General features: G+C 54.4%; 8 protein-coding genes across 8 annotated transcripts; 1 reads left to right on the forward strand and 7 right to left on the reverse strand.

The window, feature by feature from the left end:
* Positions 1-1665: 1665 nt before the first annotated feature.
* BBA_02375 (DNA/pantothenate metabolism flavoprotein) lies at positions 1666-2799 on the reverse strand (the record flags this gene model as incomplete). Its single annotated transcript, XM_008597472.1, has 1 exon — positions 1666-2799. The coding sequence occupies one exon, from the start codon at positions 2797-2799 to the stop codon at positions 1666-1668; it is 1134 nt and encodes a 377-aa protein (XP_008595694.1).
* Positions 2800-3726: 927 nt separating this feature from the next.
* BBA_02376 (uncharacterized protein) lies at positions 3727-5436 on the reverse strand (the record flags this gene model as incomplete). Its single annotated transcript, XM_008597473.1, has 1 exon — positions 3727-5436. One exon carries the CDS (start codon positions 5434-5436, stop codon positions 3727-3729), a length of 1710 nt encoding a protein of 569 aa, XP_008595695.1.
* Positions 5437-6176: 740 nt separating this feature from the next.
* Positions 6177-7919, reverse strand: BBA_02377 (acetyl-coenzyme A transporter 1; the record flags this gene model as incomplete). Its single annotated transcript, XM_008597474.1, has 1 exon — positions 6177-7919. One exon carries the CDS (start codon positions 7917-7919, stop codon positions 6177-6179), a length of 1743 nt encoding a protein of 580 aa, XP_008595696.1.
* Positions 7920-9049: 1130 nt separating this feature from the next.
* Positions 9050-10040, forward strand: BBA_02378 (cenp-O kinetochore centromere component; the record flags this gene model as incomplete). Its single annotated transcript, XM_008597475.1, has 2 exons — positions 9050-9122; positions 9190-10040. 2 exons carry the CDS (start codon positions 9050-9052, stop codon positions 10038-10040), a joined length of 924 nt encoding a protein of 307 aa, XP_008595697.1.
* Positions 10041-10729: 689 nt separating this feature from the next.
* On the reverse strand, positions 10730-11536 carry BBA_02379 (adhesin protein Mad2; the record flags this gene model as incomplete). The annotated part of the gene is made up of 1 exon (XM_008597476.1): positions 10730-11536. One exon carries the CDS (start codon positions 11534-11536, stop codon positions 10730-10732), a length of 807 nt encoding a protein of 268 aa, XP_008595698.1.
* A 1765-nt stretch (positions 11537-13301) lies between these two features.
* On the reverse strand, positions 13302-14012 carry BBA_02380 (essential protein Yae1; the record flags this gene model as incomplete). Its single annotated transcript, XM_008597477.1, has 1 exon — positions 13302-14012. The coding sequence occupies one exon, from the start codon at positions 14010-14012 to the stop codon at positions 13302-13304; it is 711 nt and encodes a 236-aa protein (XP_008595699.1).
* A 1127-nt stretch (positions 14013-15139) lies between these two features.
* BBA_02381 (putative endochitinase CHI2) lies at positions 15140-16434 on the reverse strand (the record flags this gene model as incomplete). The annotated part of the gene is made up of 2 exons (XM_008597478.1): positions 15140-15229; positions 15286-16434. 2 exons carry the CDS (start codon positions 16432-16434, stop codon positions 15140-15142), a joined length of 1239 nt encoding a protein of 412 aa, XP_008595700.1.
* A 2280-nt stretch (positions 16435-18714) lies between these two features.
* Positions 18715-20398, reverse strand: BBA_02382 (Cytochrome P450 CYP52T1; the record flags this gene model as incomplete). Its single annotated transcript, XM_008597479.1, has 2 exons — positions 18715-19903; positions 19977-20398. The coding sequence occupies 2 exons, from the start codon at positions 20396-20398 to the stop codon at positions 18715-18717; spliced, it is 1611 nt and encodes a 536-aa protein (XP_008595701.1).
* Positions 20399-20467: the final 69 nt, after the last annotated feature.

Genomic DNA, 20467 nt, shown 5'->3' on the forward strand with positions numbered 1-20467 from the left:
CAAAAAGTACATTTTTGTGATGAAGATGGGGCTGCGAGATGGAGTTGTCCTGTCCTCACCTTCCCAAAACCGCGGCCGTCGAGTGGGCGTCTCCATAGGGTTGGAGAATGATGGATTCGTTACGGCCTTGGTGAGCTGGGACGGCGGAACCGGGCATAATAATATTGGAGGCTTACACAACTTCAAGAATCATGAGAATAAGTTGGACCCATGAGATTCGGATTCTTTTTTTTTCCCAAAGGTGAGCCTAATCAGATGAACATGGAGCGGGCATCCATGATAGACCTGAGACAACCAGGAGCTTCCATCGTTCTAATGAAGCATGCAGCCTTGATTCTGACAGCTTCATGCATTGTGATTTGTCTTGTCCCAAGTTGCAACCCGCTCTCATGCGGCGTTCGGATCGGCCATGCTTGGACTTGGCCTTTGTCACATGCACCAACCAAGTTTGCTCTTGTTTTGTTAACTAACGGCAGCCAGCCCACAACATCACCTTTTTCGTGAGAGAAAGCAATTTCGCGGCTGCAGTGCTATCGAAGCCCGACGTGGAAATATTGGATGCCAATTCGGAACGTGACCAACCCCTCCCCCCATACTCTTCCAATACTTGGGGTCCGTTGCAGCCCCGTTTCTCCGAATTCCGAACAACCTCTCACAAGCACACTGAATAAAAAAAAAAAAAAAGAGATACAAAGAGAAAAAAAGGCAAAATAAAGGCAGGGTTTATGATAGTTGGTCCCGCCAAAAGGAGGGGGAGCGAGGCTGGTTGTCGAATTGATTCTTGGCAGCTTCCCAATTCTTCCATGTTTGGCCGAAGCTATTTCTTTCAAAAACCTGTGCTGTTGGCGCTGCTCCGGGGCTTTGGTGACGAGGGCCTCACTGATGGACAGGGCTACACCTCTCTCTCTTTGTCAAGGATGAAACTTGTCTGATCACGCAATCATATCATCGAAGATGGAACAACTTCAGCTCCAAGTTGAGCCCGCTGTTCCAAAAGTTGATATATAGCAAACGAGACTGCTTCATACTTTCTTCGTCGGGCTGTGAGTCACGGCGCCCACGGCCTTGAACGAGGGCCACGCAAATTGTTGTTGCGCGCTGAGCGTGGAGCTTCAACAGAGTTTCTTTTCATACCGTGAGAGAAACAATATAGGCCAGATACATGGCAAATGACAACGGCCGAGGCACGAAAAATTGCGAGTGATGCGAGACACACGATACACCGGCAGTTGTCTAAAGACAGGGCCAGTATGAAAGAGCGAGGGGTCTTGTTACGTCCTACACTCTGACAAGGCATTCCACGCCTGATGGGTGCTTTACAATCTGTAGAATCCGTGTCTTTCTTCAGCTCTAGTCTACAAACGAGAGCAGACAGAGCTTGGGGATGCGCTGCGGCCTCACTTGGGAAGTTGATGAGTTGTAGCTCAACATTCACGCTCAATCACTTCCTTGCCTTGGGTAGTCGTTTTTCATGATGCATGTCTTGACGTATATATCGACACATGTATTGTCAACGAAAAATCGATGTACACCTTTGCCATCAGCTTCATGCCATTGATATGCAGTCACCTCCCAACTGCCCTCACCCAGGCTACTCTCCCAACTTCTACTCTCCCCTAAAACGCATCCAACCACCTCCCCTCCCTTCCCCTTCTCTCTTTCCATTCACGCCTTCTTGGACGCAATGTGCGCATCGTGCAGCTCCGCCACAGCCGGTATAATCAGCCCCTCAATCTCCTCCTCTGGCTCCTCATCGCGCGGCAGCTCCTCTGCGCGCAGCGGCCTGCCCTCCGCCTCCGCGCCCCAGCCCCCGCCGCGACGGCGACCGACGCGCAGCCAGCGGTCCGCCCGCCGCGGGCTCACAAACACCACCTCCCACTTGCGCGTCGTCAGCAGGTTGCCGATGACGAGGTGGTGCTGGTAGCGCTCCAGGCTGGCGCGGGCCTTGTGCACCAGGATCGACGGGTCCGTCTCCAGCTTGTAGCTGACAATCATGCCCTCGGGCGCCCACCCGTCCACCAGGTTCTCGAGAAACTTGGGCACCGGGTCCAGGTCCACGACGAGCCGCTTGGAGCGCGGCACGCGCGGCGCGTCAAAGTTGTCAAACGCCTCTACGTCTTCATCCCCCGGGCTGCCGTCTCCCTTTGCCTGCTGCTGCTGCTGCTTGTCTTGGAGAGCCTTTGCCGCGTCAGTCGACTGAATCTTGTGCTCCGACATGCGCTCCGGCGGCACAAAGAAATCAGACACGGCCGCCGCCAGATACAACAGGCCCAGAGGTCCCAGCGGACGCATCAAACGCGCAATGCCGCGCAGCTCGTGCAGGTAGTCGCCAATCGTGACAAACGGCAGCATCAGCAGCATGTTGCTCGTCCTCGCGCGCTTGTACTCGCGCAGCACGCCGCGGATGCGGTCCTGGTCCTCCTTGCGCACCACCACCCGCTTCCCGTCCTCGTCCTCGTCCAGGAAATCCAAAAAGCAGTCCTTGGCGTGCGTGTAGTGGCGCGAAAACGGCTGCAGGCTAAACTCGCGGTGCAGGAAAATGACGGCGTAGCCGGCGGCCAGGAAATACTCGGCCGACGTCGCGCCGCGCGTGCCGGCCGAGAAATTGTCAATGAAGCGCACCGTCTGCTTCTCCAGGGGCACCGTCGTGCCGCCCGAGGTGATGAGCACGACGCGGTGCCCGGCCGCCGCGTGGGCGTTGATAAAGGTCGACGCCTGCGATAGGTGAGACGCCAGTAGCCGCGGCTGCGGGTTGGACGAGAAGTAGGCGTCCTCGGCCTGCACAGATTGCGCCGACATTTTCTTTGTCTTTCCTTTTTTGTCTTTTCTTTCCGAGACTTGCGAGTGATACTGATTTCGCCTATTTTCTCTATTTTTTCAGAAATCGATGCCGTCTTGGTCGACAGTGATAACGATAAACTCTATAGTGAGGGGTTAAAGACGGGCTTTATGGGGACCAATTCGAAAAGCACCCCTTGGCTGCCGTGACGTCGGATTGTCGCTGAAAAAAAAGCCAGATGATGGGGAGATGAGATACGATGAATAAATTCATATTTTCTGCCAGATCTGGGGGACCCCTTGGCGCTTTTATAAACCGCCCTCATCCTGGCTGTGCTGATATTTACGAAGCAGCTCCCATCCCGCCTCAACTCGGAATAGGCGGCACCGCGGGCGCACGCCGCGCCAAGGCCCGCCGCCTCATTCAACAGGCGAGATTAAGAGAGATGATCTGATTATATCCGATCAAGAGTAGTACCAAAGTTTGTGCAGCTTGTTCGCATGCAGCAGCTGATTTTACCGTTGCCTTCGGTGGTTGTAGGGCCCCGCTCATCCGCTACCACGCCTCGCTTTACATTGAGCACAATGTCTTTATCAGCAAAGTCTTAAAAATAAACGAAACCTCTAATAAGCAGAAGTGCTGCGGCTGTTTTGTGCTGAGGTACAGGGTAAGTGCAGAGGCGGACAACTCGCGCGTGTCTCGTGGTCCGCCTTTTCCAACAAGGGAATCGATCATGAGAGATGTCATACTGATAATTGCGCTTTGCCGTCTGCCGCAAATTCGGTCCAGCTATCTACTCAAAGATTATATAGCACAACGCTCTCCTTCCGGGAATACCCTAGTATCGACACCACCGATGGAATCATAGTCGCATACTGCTTCCTACAAGCCTGCCGGAAAAACGCGTGGGCGCAAGATGGAAATGATCTCGCCGCATTCTGAGTCGCCTAAGTCTTCTCGCAATACCACAGCGCACGGTAATCCTTGTATCCAACATACGGCCTCGTAAAATCCTCGTCGTATTCGTCCACCAACCATCCCACACCAGGCAGCAAAACGTCCCTGTGCCACCCAAACGGGTTCTCCTTGCCGTCGTACAGGAACTCGCCAATCTCCTTGCTGAACCACAGGCCGCGGCCGATGACATTATTCTTGACCTTTGCCATGCCCAGCGTCACCTGCGGCCGTGCGGCCGGTTCCCGGCCCGCCCAGTCTAGATTCGTCTTCATCTTTTCGAGCAGCATGGCGTGGTTGGCGCGGCGCTCAGTAGCGTCGTCAAACTCAAGGAAACTCAGCTCCACGGTGCGCAGCGTCGGGGGCAGCGCGCCCAGTGCGGCGACGAGATCTGACACGCGCACGACAAACTGGGAGAGGCCAAAGTGACGGAGATGCGGCCATGCGTCGACCGGCAGCAGAGACTGCAGTGGAAAAAATGGCTTGGTCTGGGCCTGGGATCGAAATGAGCGGGTTGGGCCGTTGCCCCGAAGACGAAAGTGCTCGAGGTGACGAGCCTGGGCGAGAAGGCTCTTTAGTTCGCCGTTTCTGAGCATGCCGAGGATGTCAGATGAACTTCTGTCAATAAGAACCGGGAGATCCAGTCGACGAAAAGTTGTCTGCTGAAGAATCAGTGCCAGGTTTTGATATTCCTCACAGTCTTGCGTCAGTATGTACGGACTGACGCCCGTGTGCAAGCTATGCACATCGAAAACCAGCTCCGGCACTACACGCTGGCCCTTTCGTATCCGCTCCGCCAGCGTCTTAATCACCAATATCAGTCCCCTCCAGTTTGCCTTTTCCGCGCACGCGTTGTCGATCTGGCCTGAAACAGTCCTAAACGGTACGCTTGGGTGCAGCAGTGGATCATCAATCATCGGCCAGCCTCTCGGGATCGCATAGTTGAAGCCGTACGGGAAACTTCGTATCATCGGTGTATAATACAGCGGCGTGTACAGGTATCCATGCGTAGCTGGCGTCACTGTGATCCTCTCTAGTGCTGGAAAAGCCTCTATGCCCTCCTCCAGCGCGTGTAAATCGTCATTCGCTTGCATCGCCATGACCTGCTTTGAGAACAAGTCCATGTAGTACCAAAAGGTTTCCACAAGCGGAGCCTGCGCAGCCTTCTGCTTCTGCCTCTCTATTTGCCGCTCCACGTTGCCCGTATCATTGGCGTTTCGTCCATGCAGATCCCACACGTTGTTCCGTCTGCGATCCCAAAACCACCCACACATCATGGCCTCTTCAGAGCCGAGGGGCGATTTCCCCTCCGGCGGCCCTTCGCGCAGATGTTCCCGAGTCATAATAGTCGTTATGTCCATGATATAATGCGGATTCCCGTTGAAGGTGGTGATTATATTCTGACGGTCAATTTGCTGCTGGGGGTCTTCGAGGCGGGCGTCGTCGTACACGATTTCGCGGACGCCAAGGCGAAAGGTTGGGTGGGACGCGATAGCGCGAAAGACTTCCAAGTTGCGCGGATTAGGCGAGAGAAAGACGCGAGTGAATCGGGGCGTAACAGCGTGACAGATGCTCGGACCGGCTAACCGGAGCGCCTTGATGTCCTTGTTGGGCAGGTATGAGCATATGGAGGCGAGAATTTCAGTAGGGACGCGGGTGAGCGGGACGGGTTCGTCTGCGGTGGCTGTCGGTTCTGAATCCATGGCCTGTGTGTATGTGTAGATACGAAATGATGGAATGAACTTGATGTTGCCACACTACAAGTTCTGTGCGAGCTGTAGATGCGAACGAAGTTGATGCTGCCGAACAACAAGTCGTGCCCTGCCGTAGATGCAATGAGGCTGATGCTGCCCAACAACAAGTTCCCGTGCGAGCTGTAGATTCGAATTAGCCAAACGACTTCGGCACCGCCAATCAACGAGTTCCGATGCAATCTATCAATGCAAAATCAAAGCTCCGATGATGTCGACACTGCCAAAGACGCAAATCCCCTGTACGGGCTGGAGATGCACGTGTTAGGGAGCAGTTGGGCGATCTTGGCTGACTTGTAGGGCCGCTATGGCCGCACCCAAGTGGCTGCTGGGCCTAAGGCGACGCGTGCGAGGATTCACGTGCCCTGCAGAGGGAAAGGATGACCGTACTCTAGGTAGTTACTACAAGCCCCCTCAGCCCTCTTGATGATTGCTCCGTGAGAATGGTAAATGATGCGTGTTTCGAGTTTCGAGTTGGAGAGCAGGGATGTGGGGGTGACACGAGCGTGAACAATCTGAACACAGAGTTTAGGCAGTAGTCTGTTTGCACATTGAGGGTCATACCCATGTGCGAGATTGGGTACTCTGACATGAATAATATTTTCTCGGGTCAATAACTAAATTTAGTTGATTTATGCTCACAATTCTCTCTTCCTCTTACAAAAATGCCCCCCCGCGTTTCTCCTTTGCTGCTATTGCTTGCCGGGTGACAGCCTCCACGCTCGCAGAGGCAGAGCCTGAAGTTGTCGCACCTTGGGCTTGATGTACCAAAAGAACGTGGCCGCGCCGAAAAGTACGCATAAAACATTGACCCAGTGAAACCCGTCGCGCGTCATCTCGCAAACACCGCCGCCGTTTTCACACCTCTCCTTTTCGGCCTGGACGGCGCAGGAAAACGCCTCCGTCACCAGCGGGCCCTTGAGCTTGGCGCTGCTGCTATGCTTGCCGGGGTGGCAGGTGGCTACCGTGAAGACGTCGACGAGGCGCAGGACAAAGAATCGTGGGAACGTGCCTCCGAGGTTCGAGACGGTGGCGAGGAGCGTCATGTAGGTGCCGCCAATGACGGGATCCGATACCTTGGCGTGAAAGGCAGAGACGGCGACAAACATGATGGTGTTGGTAAAGGTTGAAAAAATGTGCGAGAGGATGACCGAGCCAAGATACCAGGTCGTGACACCTTGGGCGGGAAAGATGGCTACCGTTAGCTGCGCAAACAGAGCAGCACCCAGACGGCCGACAAAAGCCCAGCCCCAAAGTCTCATGGCACCGTACTTTTGTGACCACATGCCTGCATAATAGCCCAGGCCGATTTCAAAGGGAAAATCAATCAGCACCGTCAGGGCCATGTTGTCTTTGCCGAAACCCTTGTCGAGGAGCTTGAGATTGGTGACGCCGTCGTTGGCCTGGAAGCCAATTTTGGAGATTAGGTGGACAATGATGATGGTCTGGACATTCTTCAGCTTAAGAATTCCCCACATGATCTTGTAGACTTCCCAGACACCCTCCTCGTTTTGCGACTTTTCCTCGCGCTTCATGAACCCGAGACCAATGGTGACAATGATGTACATCCAGCCCCAAAAGGTCAGGTAGCCGGCAAGAGATACTAGACCATCGTCGGAGGGAACGGTCCGGAACCATTTGTTGGCAAAATCGGATGCGTTGAGGGCGAGGAAGACGGTATAGGACATGAAGTGGCCGGCGGTCAGACCTACGGTTTGGGCAGTCGAGGCATAGGAAACGTTGCTGGGAGTAAGCAGAGTCAAAGCCCAGCCGTCGACAGCAATGTCCTGCGTGGCGCACATGAGAACGAGGAAAAACCACCAGAGCATAAAGGCCCAGACGGTTGGGCCACCAGGCTTGCCGGTGGTGGCCATCATGGACTCGACGTGTCTTCCGAGCCAGAGCATGCCAAATCCCGAGACGAACTGTATGGGAACGATCCAGGTCTTGCGGCGACCGAACCTGGAGCTCCAGACGGCGTCGACAAAGGGACTCCAGAGGAGCTTTAGCGAGTAGGGGTAGGAGGCGAGGGTGAAGACGCCAATCTCGCTGTAGGACATGTGGTTTTTGAGGAGAAAGGGAACGGAGCCCATGGCGAGGCCCATGGGGATGCCCTGAAGAAAGTAGAGCAGAACGAGGAGCATAAAATTGCGCTGGTCCTGGAGGGGCAGCTGGAAGAAGCCGGCGTTGCTCGAGGTCGGAGTTCGGGGGACGGGGTCGTCGAGGGAAAAAGACTCGCGGGCCATGTAGTTTGAGGTGAGGGAGGCGGAATCATTGCTGGCGGTTTTGCGCCGCATCTCGACGCCGCCATTCATGGTGCCGTTGTGGTTGGCGGTGATTTCACCGTTGGTGTCGTGGTCAGTCTTGACGGACAAGGGCGCAGCGCTCTTTTGCTTGCGCGATTGCGACTGCGGACGTCGCGCTCTGGCCCCCATAGGAGATAGTCTCGGACTGCGACAGAGCAGGGGTAGCAGGTCCCGGGCTCCGACGTTTTTGCTTTATTCTGGTTATACAAATCGATGAAGGAAGGTGTTGGGAGAGGATGCGGTTCAATTGCGCGTAGGTGAAAAATTTAATTCGTACTTGGAAGCGTGTGGCGGTTGGTCTTGTGTTGTCAACGAAAACGTAATGGAAGGTGGTGGTGGGTGGTGTCTGGCAAGCAGCAGCAACCTCGAGAACAGAATTGGACAAGGCCAGCACAAGTAAAAATGTCGAGAGAAAAAAGATGAACGAATGTAGAATCGGACTGGCGTTGGAGAAGTTGGTAGAAAGCGAAGCGGCGACTCTCGAACTGCTGACGCGCTCCGGACTGTCGGGCTGCGTGGCGACGCTACCGTGGCCTCAAGGGCTTACAAATTTTGGTACTCAAATGATGGAGACGACGATGCTTTTTTGGGGGGGGGAGGTGGCGTTGGCCGTAAAAAGTTGGCGAGCAAGAGTGTCGACCAACGGACAGCAAGAAATATGTCAAAAATAAAGAAGAACAAGAGAAGAGAAGGCGTTCATGAGCCAATCTTTTTGAGAAAGCCAGAGAAGGTTGCTTGTCTGGGGCAAAAGGGCAAAAAGGCGCGCTTGATTCATGAAGCTGTTTCTGAGGGAATCGAGGCTGCCCCAGGCCCCGCACTTAGCGCTCCCCCCCCCCTGAAGACACATTCCTTGCACCTGGACATGGAGTCGTACCTTTTATTAGTGGCAGCGGCAAATCTGACATTGGTGCCTGGCAGCCAACACGAGAGCTTCTCCTTGTACAAATACGGTGGAACCAGATGTGGTTTTCATTACATTGCATTGCAGTAGAATAAGAAAGTAGGCCAATAAAAAGAAAAGCACTGTACCATCTGATTCTGCCACGTAGGTAGCTCCTCCAGCGACTCGCCGCCTTCGTACCCAACCCGCTGCAGCCTACCTATTTACAGCCTGCAGCCTGCAGCCAAGTTTGTGGGGCGTTTCCCCTTATCTTATCGCCGTACCCGTCCCATCAACAACACGCGACCCATCATCGCGACTTTCAAACAGCTTCCATTTCGTCCTCTGCAGCACCTGCTTAAACCCCCACGCTGCCGCCATGGACGAGCAGGAAAACTCAAGACCCCAGGTCGACCCTCTCGACAAGGAAATCGCCTCTCTAAAAAAGCGAGGTACGCCTCACTTCTCGAATCCCCCGTCTGCGACCTTTCAAGCTAACCTAGCTTCACCCGAACGCAGTCGCCGCCATGCAAAAACGTCTCCAAATAGAATGCTCGACCATCCTCTCCTCTTCGCCCATGCAAGAGATAATCCAAGAAGCCTCCTCCAACTCTTCGTCTTTCTTGTTGAAATCCGCCGCCCACGCCCGCGATCCCCACGCCGCCTCCCTCCAGAAGCGCTCCGCCCAGCAGGCCGCCTACATGCAGCAGTGCGCCTACCGCATCACCACCCCCATCACCGCCTTTAAAGTCCGCGATCCGGACCCCAACGCCGTCGACGCCGGCCACGTCCTCGGCCTCCGCTTCGAGGCCATGTCCCAGGGCCACTTCCTGCGGCCCTACTACGTAATGCTGAACCGGCCATACCCCGACTCCCCCTCACACCTCCGCGTCCACCGCCACACCGTGCCGCCCGCCATCCCCATTGGCGGCCTCGCCGCCCGTCACCTGCCCCCGCCGCGAGCCGGGACCGCCACTGCTGCAACGCAGCAGACGACACAGGATCTGGACCGCTTCGCCCGCGCCCTGCGCCGCGAGATCATGCGCTTCCACAACCGCCTCGGCCTCACCGCCGACCTGCGGAAAACGGTCGGCGTTCAGCGAAAAGGCAAGGCCGCGGCGGCGGCGGCGCCCACGCCCAGAGAGGTCGTCGAGGCGGGCATCGCCGACGTCGAGGCCAAGCACGTCAAGCTAGCATGGGCGGATGGCCGCAGCGGCCGCATCCTTATGGACAAGGACGGCAAGGTGCAGAAGTTTGTCGTGTTTGGGCCAGAGGGGAGGAGGGATTGGAGATTGACGAGGCTGCTGTCGGGCCCGAGAGATGGTGTGGATGACATTGCGAGAAAGCTGCGGCGCTATGCGGCGAGTTGATGGGCGGGCGCCAAGGACTGTCAATATATGTAATGATAATGCGTGAACGATTCATGACCAGCCTACGGAGCAATTTGTATCCCAACAATTTTCAAAAGTTGGAGAATAATGTCATAAGAGATAGTATGGAGGCAATACAAAGATGCTTTACTCTGCTCACAAGTCATCACTGTTCAAGATACATGCATAACTGCCGCACGTGTCTTGCAAATCTGTCACCAAAGGAGGGATACTATCGAAGAGAAGCGCCTCACACTGCTTCTATGTAGCAGACAAAGACTGAAAAATCATGACAGGTGGAAACTTACTACGTGAGAGCCACTTTTATTGTTTCAATGAATGAAAAAAATGTTTGAAAGTACAATAGAATCAAGGCCAACCCCTAAACCTGCCTCTCGAAGAGGCCTTGCCTCAAGCACACCACTTCTCCCAACTTCTCATCAAACGACGTCGCCCCATCAAAGTGTAAAAATTAATGTAAAAAAGAATTTCCACAAAGAAAAAAATGCCTCCCAGATATGAAACATGTTGGGATGCTTTGATTTCTGCTTTTTTTTCTTCCTCCTTCTCTGCACGATGCGCAAAAAAATTACCATTGTGGTTGTTGCTCGATGCAGCGGCTCATCGGTGAGACATGCATGATGGCCACCACTTTGAGCAAAACCGCGACGGTATCATAGAAAGAGCGTTTACAGAAGAGCAGCGACGGCGGCGACGGCAGCAAAGAGGCCGATTTGGGCCTGGGCGCCGCCGTTGACAATAACGGGAACCTGGGTGTTGTTGCCGGGGCGGACGGGAGGCGCGACTGAAGCTGGGGGAGGTGCGGGCGCCCTGGTGGGCTGGGCAGGCGCCGAGGCCGTGGTCCAGACCTGGACGGGAGTCTTGGCCGGGGGCGGCGCGGCAACGGCGGTAGTAGTCGCGGGACAGGGGGTCTCGATGACGGTGACCTCGACGGAGGACTGGGAGTTGCTGACGGGGATGGTGGTGGCCTCGACGGTGGACACAGGGCTGGGGACGGCTGTGACGGTGACGTTGGCGATGGAGGGCGGGGCGGCGGTGTTGGTGGCCGGGCAGATGCTGGTGGTGACGGTGGTGACGGCGGTGATGCGGGCTGGGCAGTCGGCCACGGTGGGCGCGCAGTCGATAATCGTCTTGGTGACGACGGCTGTGGCCGTCGACGTAGTCCAAGTGTGAGACTCCTCCTGGCACGCCTCGCACGGGTGCACGTAGTGCCACTCCTCGTCCTGGGCGTCGCAGCCATCAATGGTGACGCCCGGGTGCGCGGGGTGCCACGTGTTGGTGCGGCCGGAAGGAGGCGGGGCTCGGGGGCCAGTCGCTGCCGTGAGCGTGATGCCCGCGGGCAGTACGGCCTGGGCAATCTCGCCGTCAGTGAGGCCCGTGAGGCCCGCGCTGCGGAGGGCGTCCTCCACGGCGTCGGGGTGAGCGGCGACGATGGAGACGAGGGCCGCGACGGCCGCAATGGCAAAGGACTTCATTGTGGCGGGATTTGGTGGGAGTGGGAGAAAAGTGGTGTTGGAAAAATGTGTCGAAGGGGAAAGAGTGTGAAGAACTGGGGAAAAAAGAGTGTATGGGTGAGTGAGTTCTTGTATTCGAGATGATGCTGATGTTGTTGACGGAGTAGTCGAGGGAGGATTCAGACAGTTGGAGGGAAAGCAAGTGACTTAAATAACTGATCTTTCAGGATCAAGAATCAAGACAATATTGTTCGCTAGTCCACCCCTTGGCTGCCCCCCTTTATCCTCCCGCACCGCTTGCCTCTCTCTCTGCCTGGTGCCTGGTGCCTGGCGACAGCATCACACGACGATGCCGCTCTCCGCCCCCCGACACGGAATAGCTCTGATTCATGGGGGAAATGAGAAACAGAGACAAGCCATAGTGGGTAGAAGCGAAGCCAAGCAGGGCCCAACCCCACTCGACCGCATCCTCTTTCTCTGTTCCCTTTTCCAGGTCGGTTGACGCTTCTGTTGTCACTTCGCCTCGTCTCGTTGGCGCGCCCCAGCTTGCAGACCCAGCAGCCACATGTCTCAGCGATCATCGGCGAAGGGCCCCATCTGATCAGACGAGTTCTGGGCGCAAATAAAGGCCCGTTTTAGGGCCGCCTCCGGCATATCGAATCCCACACCACCCACCACAGGTTCTCAACGGAACAACGTGACAACACCAAAGCTCAACTGGGACCTGCGCTAGCGTCACGCGGCAGAGCCTGTACTGGAAAAGAACAAAAGGCATCTTTGACCGCATGTTGCTTGTTTTGGACGAAACATGGCTATGAGGAAATGGTCGATCCACAATACGCTGCCGTGTTTCTCAGTCCGCTCGTGTAAGTGGCCAGAAGAGCATCTATTGCCAGCTTTCAACCTCCGGTTGTTCAGGTACACTTCGACTTTGCGCCCTTTGTGCAGGTAGGCTTCGACTTTGCACCCTTTTGTCCAGGTAGGCTTCGACTCGCCCCCTTGTTCAGGTACACTTCAACTTTGCGCCCTCTGCATTTCTCTCGTCAACTAGTACCCAATACTGGCAATCCCTTGCGCACATTGTTGATTTGCCCTGCCGTGGGATCCTCGTGCGCTGGTTGCTTTGTACCCAAAGGGGCAAGTCCCATGTCTCAGGCGCGAATACCCCAATTTCCTGCTGTGAGACGCACCTGGTCTTCCTCTTCGCGCCCTTTTGTATCGGTAAATACTAAAAAAAGCGGCAAGACACACGTTAAAAGGGTGGATACCCTCGCTAGAAAGCAACTCTTGCCCTTATTTGGGGGGTGGTCTCGTCTTTCTGAAAAAGCAAGTACCGACTGGGGCTGCCGCACGCCAATGACACGCCATCGAGCAGCTAAAAGGGCAAAGAGCAGCAAGAGAGAAGGAGAGAAAAAGAAACCTTGTTGATGTCCGTTTTCCAAGCCTGGACTCAGCCGACTATTGAGTCGTGTCTCGTCCCAGACACGGCATTGTTATAATCTGTATTTCCTTCAATTCTTGTGCCGATGCGGTTTCAACGCCACTCATCATGAAGAGCGTCAAGTTGCTTCGCGCACGGAACAGCACCGCCTTCTCCAAGGCTGTTTATTTCTTCTTTGATTGTATCTTGAACGTGGCTTGGTGCTGTGCCGTCTGACTCGAACTTGGTGACTCGATACCGTTTTCGGTCGACGTAAATCTCCGAGACTGGCAACTTGCAGTCTGCATATGCGCGGCCACATTTACTTTTCATGCTGAACACAAAACATGACAAACTGTCCCAAGCTTACCAGTCCAGTGCCTTGTTCGTCTTTTGCACAAGTCCCAATTTAGCTTGCTCATCTGAGATGACGTCTACTCGATGGCCCGTCTCATCACGCAATATATCGAGCTGGATATTCCACTGCTGCACCTGCGTATCGACAATGACAGTCCACTTCTTGATCAAGGGATGCGCCGCTGCCACGTCGGCAAACACGACCTCGCTTTCCTCGTCTTGGGGGCCGACTTGGTAGGTCCAGTTCCCATCGGGGGCCCAGTACTCTGGGCTGAAAATATGCTGAGTACTCAGATCCTCTCGGGCTTGACTTAGCAGCTGCGCCGCCTCCGTCGACTTGTCGTTGCCGAGAGGCTCCAAGGCGTTGCTGATGCCCTCGAGTATACCAATAAGATGCCCGGCCTTTTGCCCGATCGAGGCACCCAAGCTGAAGCCCTCGTCAAAGCCCGGCTGTATGCTTGCCTCCTTGGCCACGGACACGCCCTCCCTGTAGCCTGATGTGCTATGCTCTGCCTGCAAACGACTCATGTCCGTCGGGTGCGTAGATTCTGGCGCCAGCGACGCAACGCTGTGAGCGTCGAAGCCGCTGTCCGCCGCGCCAAAGACATCGTCCAGAGGATCTGGGGGGGCAGCCACAGTAGGGTCTTCCGGCTCAGGCTGATGTCGCCCCTGCGAAAAGTGGGAATCCTCCGCGGAGAGATCTCTTGGCTGCTGATGCATGTTGCTGGCACGGTTCCCTGTCTTCCCGATTTGTAATAAGACACAAGGGGGAATAAGGTGATAATGAAAAATCCTGGAGATTTGACAGATGCAGCTTTGTGTGGATGCGGGCCATGCCGTACCGTGCGCAGAGTGGTGGCCCATCTCTAACACTGTGCTTTCTACCAGTTTTTTTCAGCGAAACTTACAGTGCGCAGAATTATGACCATCTCAGCCCGCTTTTCCCCAACACTTTGGGCTAATTGCTGCCCTGCCATACTTTCTTTTGCCATTGGCACTATAAAAGATCGTCTGAATGGGTTTGAATCACTTCAAGACATGTGTCCCTTGTCATCTCCTTTAGTTGGACGCAACTCCTCTGAAGCCATACAGAGAAAGTCTAGACATGGCTTGCCCAAATCATAACAGCCACGGACTCCTTTACCCTGGTCCAAAGGCGTCGAGTTAACTACGGTGTAATGACAAGTATTTGTCAAATCGCGGCGGTATTATGTCTTTACGTGTCTCTTCCCGTGAAGAGAACGACGGCGTTTAGCCTCTCCTGTAATATCACTCGAATTGAATCGGTGAGCGCTACCGCGGCTTGCAGCTATCGAGTGCTGCTAATTTGTCACAAAAGAAAGTGCACGAAAATAACTTACTTGTCAAGGGATCGCCGAGTCTGCACTGTGCAATGTGCACATCCAGGACTCAGGCCCTTGATCTGAAAAACACCCCCTCGAAAGCGCCCGGCCCCCTGGCAGTGGGTGCCCTTATCTTCATCCTTTCGTTCATCGCCGATGATGAAGTGAAGTACGCCCTCAGCGTGACGAGGGCGGAATTGACCAGCAACAACTCGAAAAAATGCCGCCTTTGTAACTCGTTGATCTTCGATGATCAAGCTATCAACATGCCACTACAGTTTTTTTGTTTCCGTCGCCATCGAGATACGAAAGAAGCTGTCTCACTCCAGAAATGTCAATATATTCAAAATAAGCAAGAAAGCGTTATATACACGTGGCAGACACACCAAGCTAACAAACCTCAGTGGTCATGTGTAGCCAGCCCCCTCATCTGATCAAACGTCCGGCAACTCTCCATTCTATGTACATTCAGAGCGCCCTCCGATTTTCACTCTCTCGTGAACTCTACTGGCAAGATGACCACCATTCACTCGACTTCTTGCAAGTGAATGGGGGCTGGCACTCGGTAGGTCCGTTGTATCCTTGCCCACCGCACTAGCACACCGTCAGCATTCAAGACTCGGGCAATCTCATGAGTTGGTTGGCCTTACCTGGCCCCACTGAGGGACGGTGCCGGTCGGGGAAGGCCCCGGGGGTGAAGAACTGGTAGGGCTGGTGCCCGGCGGAGTGGTGGTGGTGGTGGTGATGGGAGGAGGGCCATCGGTGCCGCAAGGACCGCCCTTGACGAGAATGTGCTTGGCCTGTTGGGCGTAGGTGCAACGGTTGATGACGTTGGAGTCGGAGAAGCCGGCGCTCCACATCATGATGCCTCCAAAGTGCGCGTCGCTCTTGTACTCGTTTGTAATGATGGCCAGCTGTTCCGGGGTGGCGTAGTAGGTGGCGCCGCTGGGGCTGCCGTTGGAAGCAAGAGTCGAGGCCGGGACACCAATGAAAATCTTGGCGTCCTTGGAAGGCGTGGAGGAGATGAAGCTGGTCCAGTTCTTGTAGTTGAAAGGAGCGTTGCCGTTGATGGGCAGAGCACACGGCACGGTGTAGTTGTTGTTGTTGTAGAACTGGACAAAGAGGTAGTCGAACTGACTGTTGCTGATAATCTCGCCCATGTTGGGCTCTGGGATGGGACACTGAGGAGCACCGGTGATGAAGTACTTCTTGGACGTGTCCTTTGCAAAATTCTCACGCATCTTGGCAATCATGTACTGGTAGTACTGGCTGCTGCCGCCGTTGCGCTCAATGTCGAAGTCGAAGCCGTCAATGGCGTTCTTGCCAAAGGGACGCTGGACAGTCGTGTTGCCCGAGTTGCCGTACGAGTCCCAGAGGTACTGGCCAATCTGCTCCGCCTGGGCGCGCGACTGCAGCGAGTAGGAGCCCGCGGCGCCGCCGAGGGCGAGGAGGATCTTGACGCCGGCGCCCTGGCACTTTGCCATGGCCGCCGTCAGGCCTTCGCAGTTTTGGCCCTGGCCGGCCTGGGTGATGAAGCACGACTGGCCGATGGTGCCCGAGGGGATGTTGTTGTTGTCGCGGCCAAACTGGTAGAGAAAGGACAGCACGAGCACGTCGATGCCAGAGTTGGGCTGGCAGTAGGCGGCGAGGTCGTTGTTCTCAATGGTGCCGCCGCCATTTTGGCCCCAGTACACGACGTTTTGCGCGCCGGGAGCCTGGCGGCCGGCCAAAGGTGAGGCGGCCGAGAGGCTTGTAAGCCCGAGGCTGGCGAGAAGAGAGAAGAAGAAGAAGAAGCGCATGTTGTTGTCTTTTTTTCTGTTTTTTTTTTTTTGTTGGAAAGCTAGTCGGTGCGTAAGGGAAATCGTATGAAGAAAAGTATGTACAGGATATATGTTACCAATATATGCAGAGAAAATTTTAAGGAATGTTAGAGTTCGAAGCCGTCTCTTTAGTCTTTTGGTGATGTGCGCCTAAAGTTCACGAGAATTCTACATCGTGACGAAAAGGTCTCGGTGTATTTATAAAAGAAAAAAAGCTACAATGAGAAACGCAAAAAAAAAAAAAAAACACATCATTTGTTATCGAGCATTCCCCAGTGCCTCAGTCACACAGCCCCAAGCGTCATCGTGGCCCATTCTGACCTGCCTTTCTGGGTCGTTGGCCGCGCCAGTTCGGGGTTGCATTCCTGAGAGAGGCTGCCACCGAAGCGGCATCACAACCCCCAATGAGAGGAGACGTTACACTACAAGCTGTTGTCATTCGGCAACCGAGAGACAAGAAACATGATGCGCCTAAACCAGCTCCCGATGAATATGACCAGTCGCTGGCTAGCACTGGGACACATCATCAATGTTCCGTGGGGGGGAGGGGGGGCGTAATGTGCATGCCATGGTGTGGCAGCTAACCCTCGACGCTCCCCGTTGCAGAGAAGCAGATGAGAGGGACATTTGCCAGTTTTGGGAAGGAGTCAGCAATCAAGTCGCTCTGATGCCGCTGCAGCCGTGTGTAGACGATGCGACGCTCGATTGTCATTGGGTAAGCAGAGTCGCCGCACGAGAGATAACGTCGTGCGGATAGATGCGACGTTCCTGCGCTAGCTCGCTCGCTCCCTTTTCGCCCAAGCTAATGGTGACAGTCTCCGCAGCTCGCTGATTTAGATTTTTTTTTTTTTTGGGCTCGTTTCCCTTGGATTAGGGCTTTCTGCTAGAATGATTTGGATGAGCTGGGGATGTTGGTGGTTGACACTTGAATCACCCGGTGTTGTCATTGGCGAATGTTTCTTGCACGACCAGGCGACAACCCCCCTCCCAACTACAACAACCATCTTGCCCCTCACAAAATAAAAATAAAAAATAGAAATAAAAAAAAGGTTAGGGCAAAACTCGAAGTCAGCTGTATTGATCCTCAATCACAAAAGTTGCATGTAACCTTGCAAGACGACTTTGTCTGGTTTCCGTAGACTGCTTCTTTACGCATTGTCAGTCTTTCGCTGCAATCATACCCTGAACAGGACACAACTACTTGGGTGGCCTGATCAACTGCCTGTTGTGCCATGTGTGGGGGTAGAAAATGCATCGTGTTGTATCGAAACCATGCCCTCTAGTCTTTGTGTGTTGAATAGATTGATAGATTGGGGTTTTTCCTAATTACTCGTGCCGTTGTGGTACCTTGTGAAAAGTAACGTAGATGACATCAATCTGGTTCAGAGTCGCATCACCCCCGAACAAAATTAAATCAGCATAAAGTGATTACGTTGAGTGGTTTTCAATACAGTCATAGTCAATCAGTTCTGAAAAGTTAGTCCCATCTTTTCCCCCGCGTGTCCCCATCTCGCGGGGCAATCGTGCCAAAAGCTGTGCTCACGCGATGACCCGTGCGGGCCTAATAATGATCCCTCATCTAAAGTGGTTGCATGGCGCGCCACAGGAACCCAAGTCATGTTACGCCCCCCCATCAACAGTCGGCACTAAACACGTGCACCATCCTCGATAAGCCTGCATATTTCTTGCTGCTCGCTTGCTTGCATCTTCAGAATGATGAGCTTACAAGGTGAGAAAATGGACCCCCCGGGGCCGTGTCGCTGGTCAAAAGGCCATGATAACAGCCTTCAACGCTAGCTACGGCACATTTAATTAGCTTTTTTTAAAAAAAAAACATGTGTGCAAGAGTCACAAGTTTCATGGAAGCCCGACTGGAGGGGTCGTCAATCGCCAGACAAATCAACTCAAATGAACTCTTCATTTAATGCTGAACATCAGGTGCGACAGGCCCGCTCGCGGCGTCGACGCACTTCTACAAACAAGCTTGTACTTTATAGGTGCATACTGCTTGCAGGCATTAAATGGGCTTTTAAAGATTACAAAGCGTGTGATTCAATTTAGGTGAATATATATGATGGTCTTGCCACCTAACACACTTGCCGTTACGTTACGTATTGCCATTGCCAAGATGCCATCAAGCCCAGAGTTTGCTGTGCTCTTCAAATTCCCAGTCTCTTCCGTAATTGCCATTGTACAGCATTCCATCATCCTACCAAAGAAAAAAAAAGGACAAAAAAAAAAGACACCAACAACAGAAAGCTAATTGGCCTGCTGCAGCCTTACCGCCACCTTGACCGGCGCCGTCGTCAATGTGTAACGGTGCCTCGTCACCGTGTCCGGGTCCAGATTCTCAATCCTGCCATACTTTTGCAGCATCCGCACGACGACATACGCCGCCTCTGTCAGCGCAAACTGCTGCCCGAGACAGATGCGCGGCCCTCCGTTGAACGGCAGGTACTCCCAGCCGTGCTTGCGATCCGCCCAGCGCTCCGGCCTAAACTCGTGCGCGTCGTCGCCCCACAGGTCCTTGCGGCGGTGCATCACGTTGACGCTGTACAGGACGTCTTGGCCCTTGCGGATGAAGACGGGCGACTGCCCGTCGGGTCCGCCGCCGCGGGGCAGCGTCGTGTCGCGGACGGCGCGCCGGCCATTCTCGGGCACGACGGGGTGCAGACGCAGGGCCTCAGAGAGGAGGTGCTGCACGGGGTGGCATGCTTTGAGGGACTCGAACGTGATGATGGAGGCGCTGTCAGCTGAGCATGATGGCCCGAATGTTTCCACTACAATGCGGTGGAGTTTGCTGTAGTAGTCGGGATGGCGGGCGAGCAGGTAAAAGGTCCATCCCAAGAGACCGGCAGTGGTGTCTCTGCCTGCCAGTAGAATGTTGAGCAGCTGGCTCCGTAGGACGTACGGATCCCTGGTAGTCTTGACAAGTTCTCTGAGAAAAACGTAGGCTTCCGTCTCGGAATCGCCCTCGGTGTCTTGTACCTCTGTATTCAGAGCGCGCTGGACAAAGTGGTCTGCAAACTTGTGCACCTCTCTGCAGTCCTGAGCGAGAGAGCTCGGCCTGTACAGATAATAAAAATCCATGAGCATCCCACGAAGGGCTATGGTGGCATTGGCTCTGTCAAAGGCTCGACCAAACGACGACCAGTCTTTGCCACTAATAAGCCCGTCCTGCCCAGACTTTTTGCCACTGTCAGAGCCGCCGTGGGACTTTTTACCATGATGAATTTGCGATTCTACGCTTTGGCCAAACAGAAACTCGGTCGCCGCATCGAGAGTCAAGTTGAAGAACAGCGGTGCCAAATCGACCTCGGCTGTCCAAGAGCCTGCATGAGGGCTATCGAAATGCTGAAAGAGATTCTGAACGTGGGCTTCCAAAAGTGTCAGATTGGATATTTGGGCTCGAGTAAATTGTGGACGCAGCATCGACCGCTGCTGCTGCCTATAAAAAATAGCTAGTCAGCACCCATGGAATGTGTAAGGTGACGGACGACAACAACCCCGCCTCGACATACCACTCTTTACCGTCGCTGGTGAATATACCGTGTCCGATCAGAGGCCCCATGTGGTCCAACCGTATAGACCCTAGCTCGAAATCATTAAACTGCGTCGCCAGCAAGGCCTTGATGTTCTCCGGGTCGGCCGTCGCGTGGTACCACACGCCCAAGATGTTTTGGCGCCAGGTTGCAGGGCAGCCCATCTCTTCGTAGACGGCCACTTCGTCATTCTGAAGAGTGTGGTCCAGGATGGCGCGCATGGTGCGAACAATGTTGTCAATGGCGAACGGGAGTCGATACGGGCGAGCAGGCGGCGGCTTGCAGCCTGCTCTCCGGGCAAGACTCTGGTAGGATACTTGCCGCCATACCACCTTGAGAATATACGCGGCAATGACAGCCGATAGAAGAACTGCAGCAAAAGACGATGACAACAAGTTCATTTTTTTTTTCTTTGTGGCTTGAACTTTTTCTGAAGCTGCATCAATTTTCGGGTGAATGATGCCACTTTG

The sequence above is a fragment of the Beauveria bassiana genome (genome assembly GCF_000280675.1).
Source record: "Beauveria bassiana ARSEF 2860 unplaced genomic scaffold BBA_S00005, whole genome shotgun sequence".
NCBI lineage: Eukaryota > Fungi > Ascomycota > Sordariomycetes > Hypocreales > Cordycipitaceae > Beauveria > Beauveria bassiana.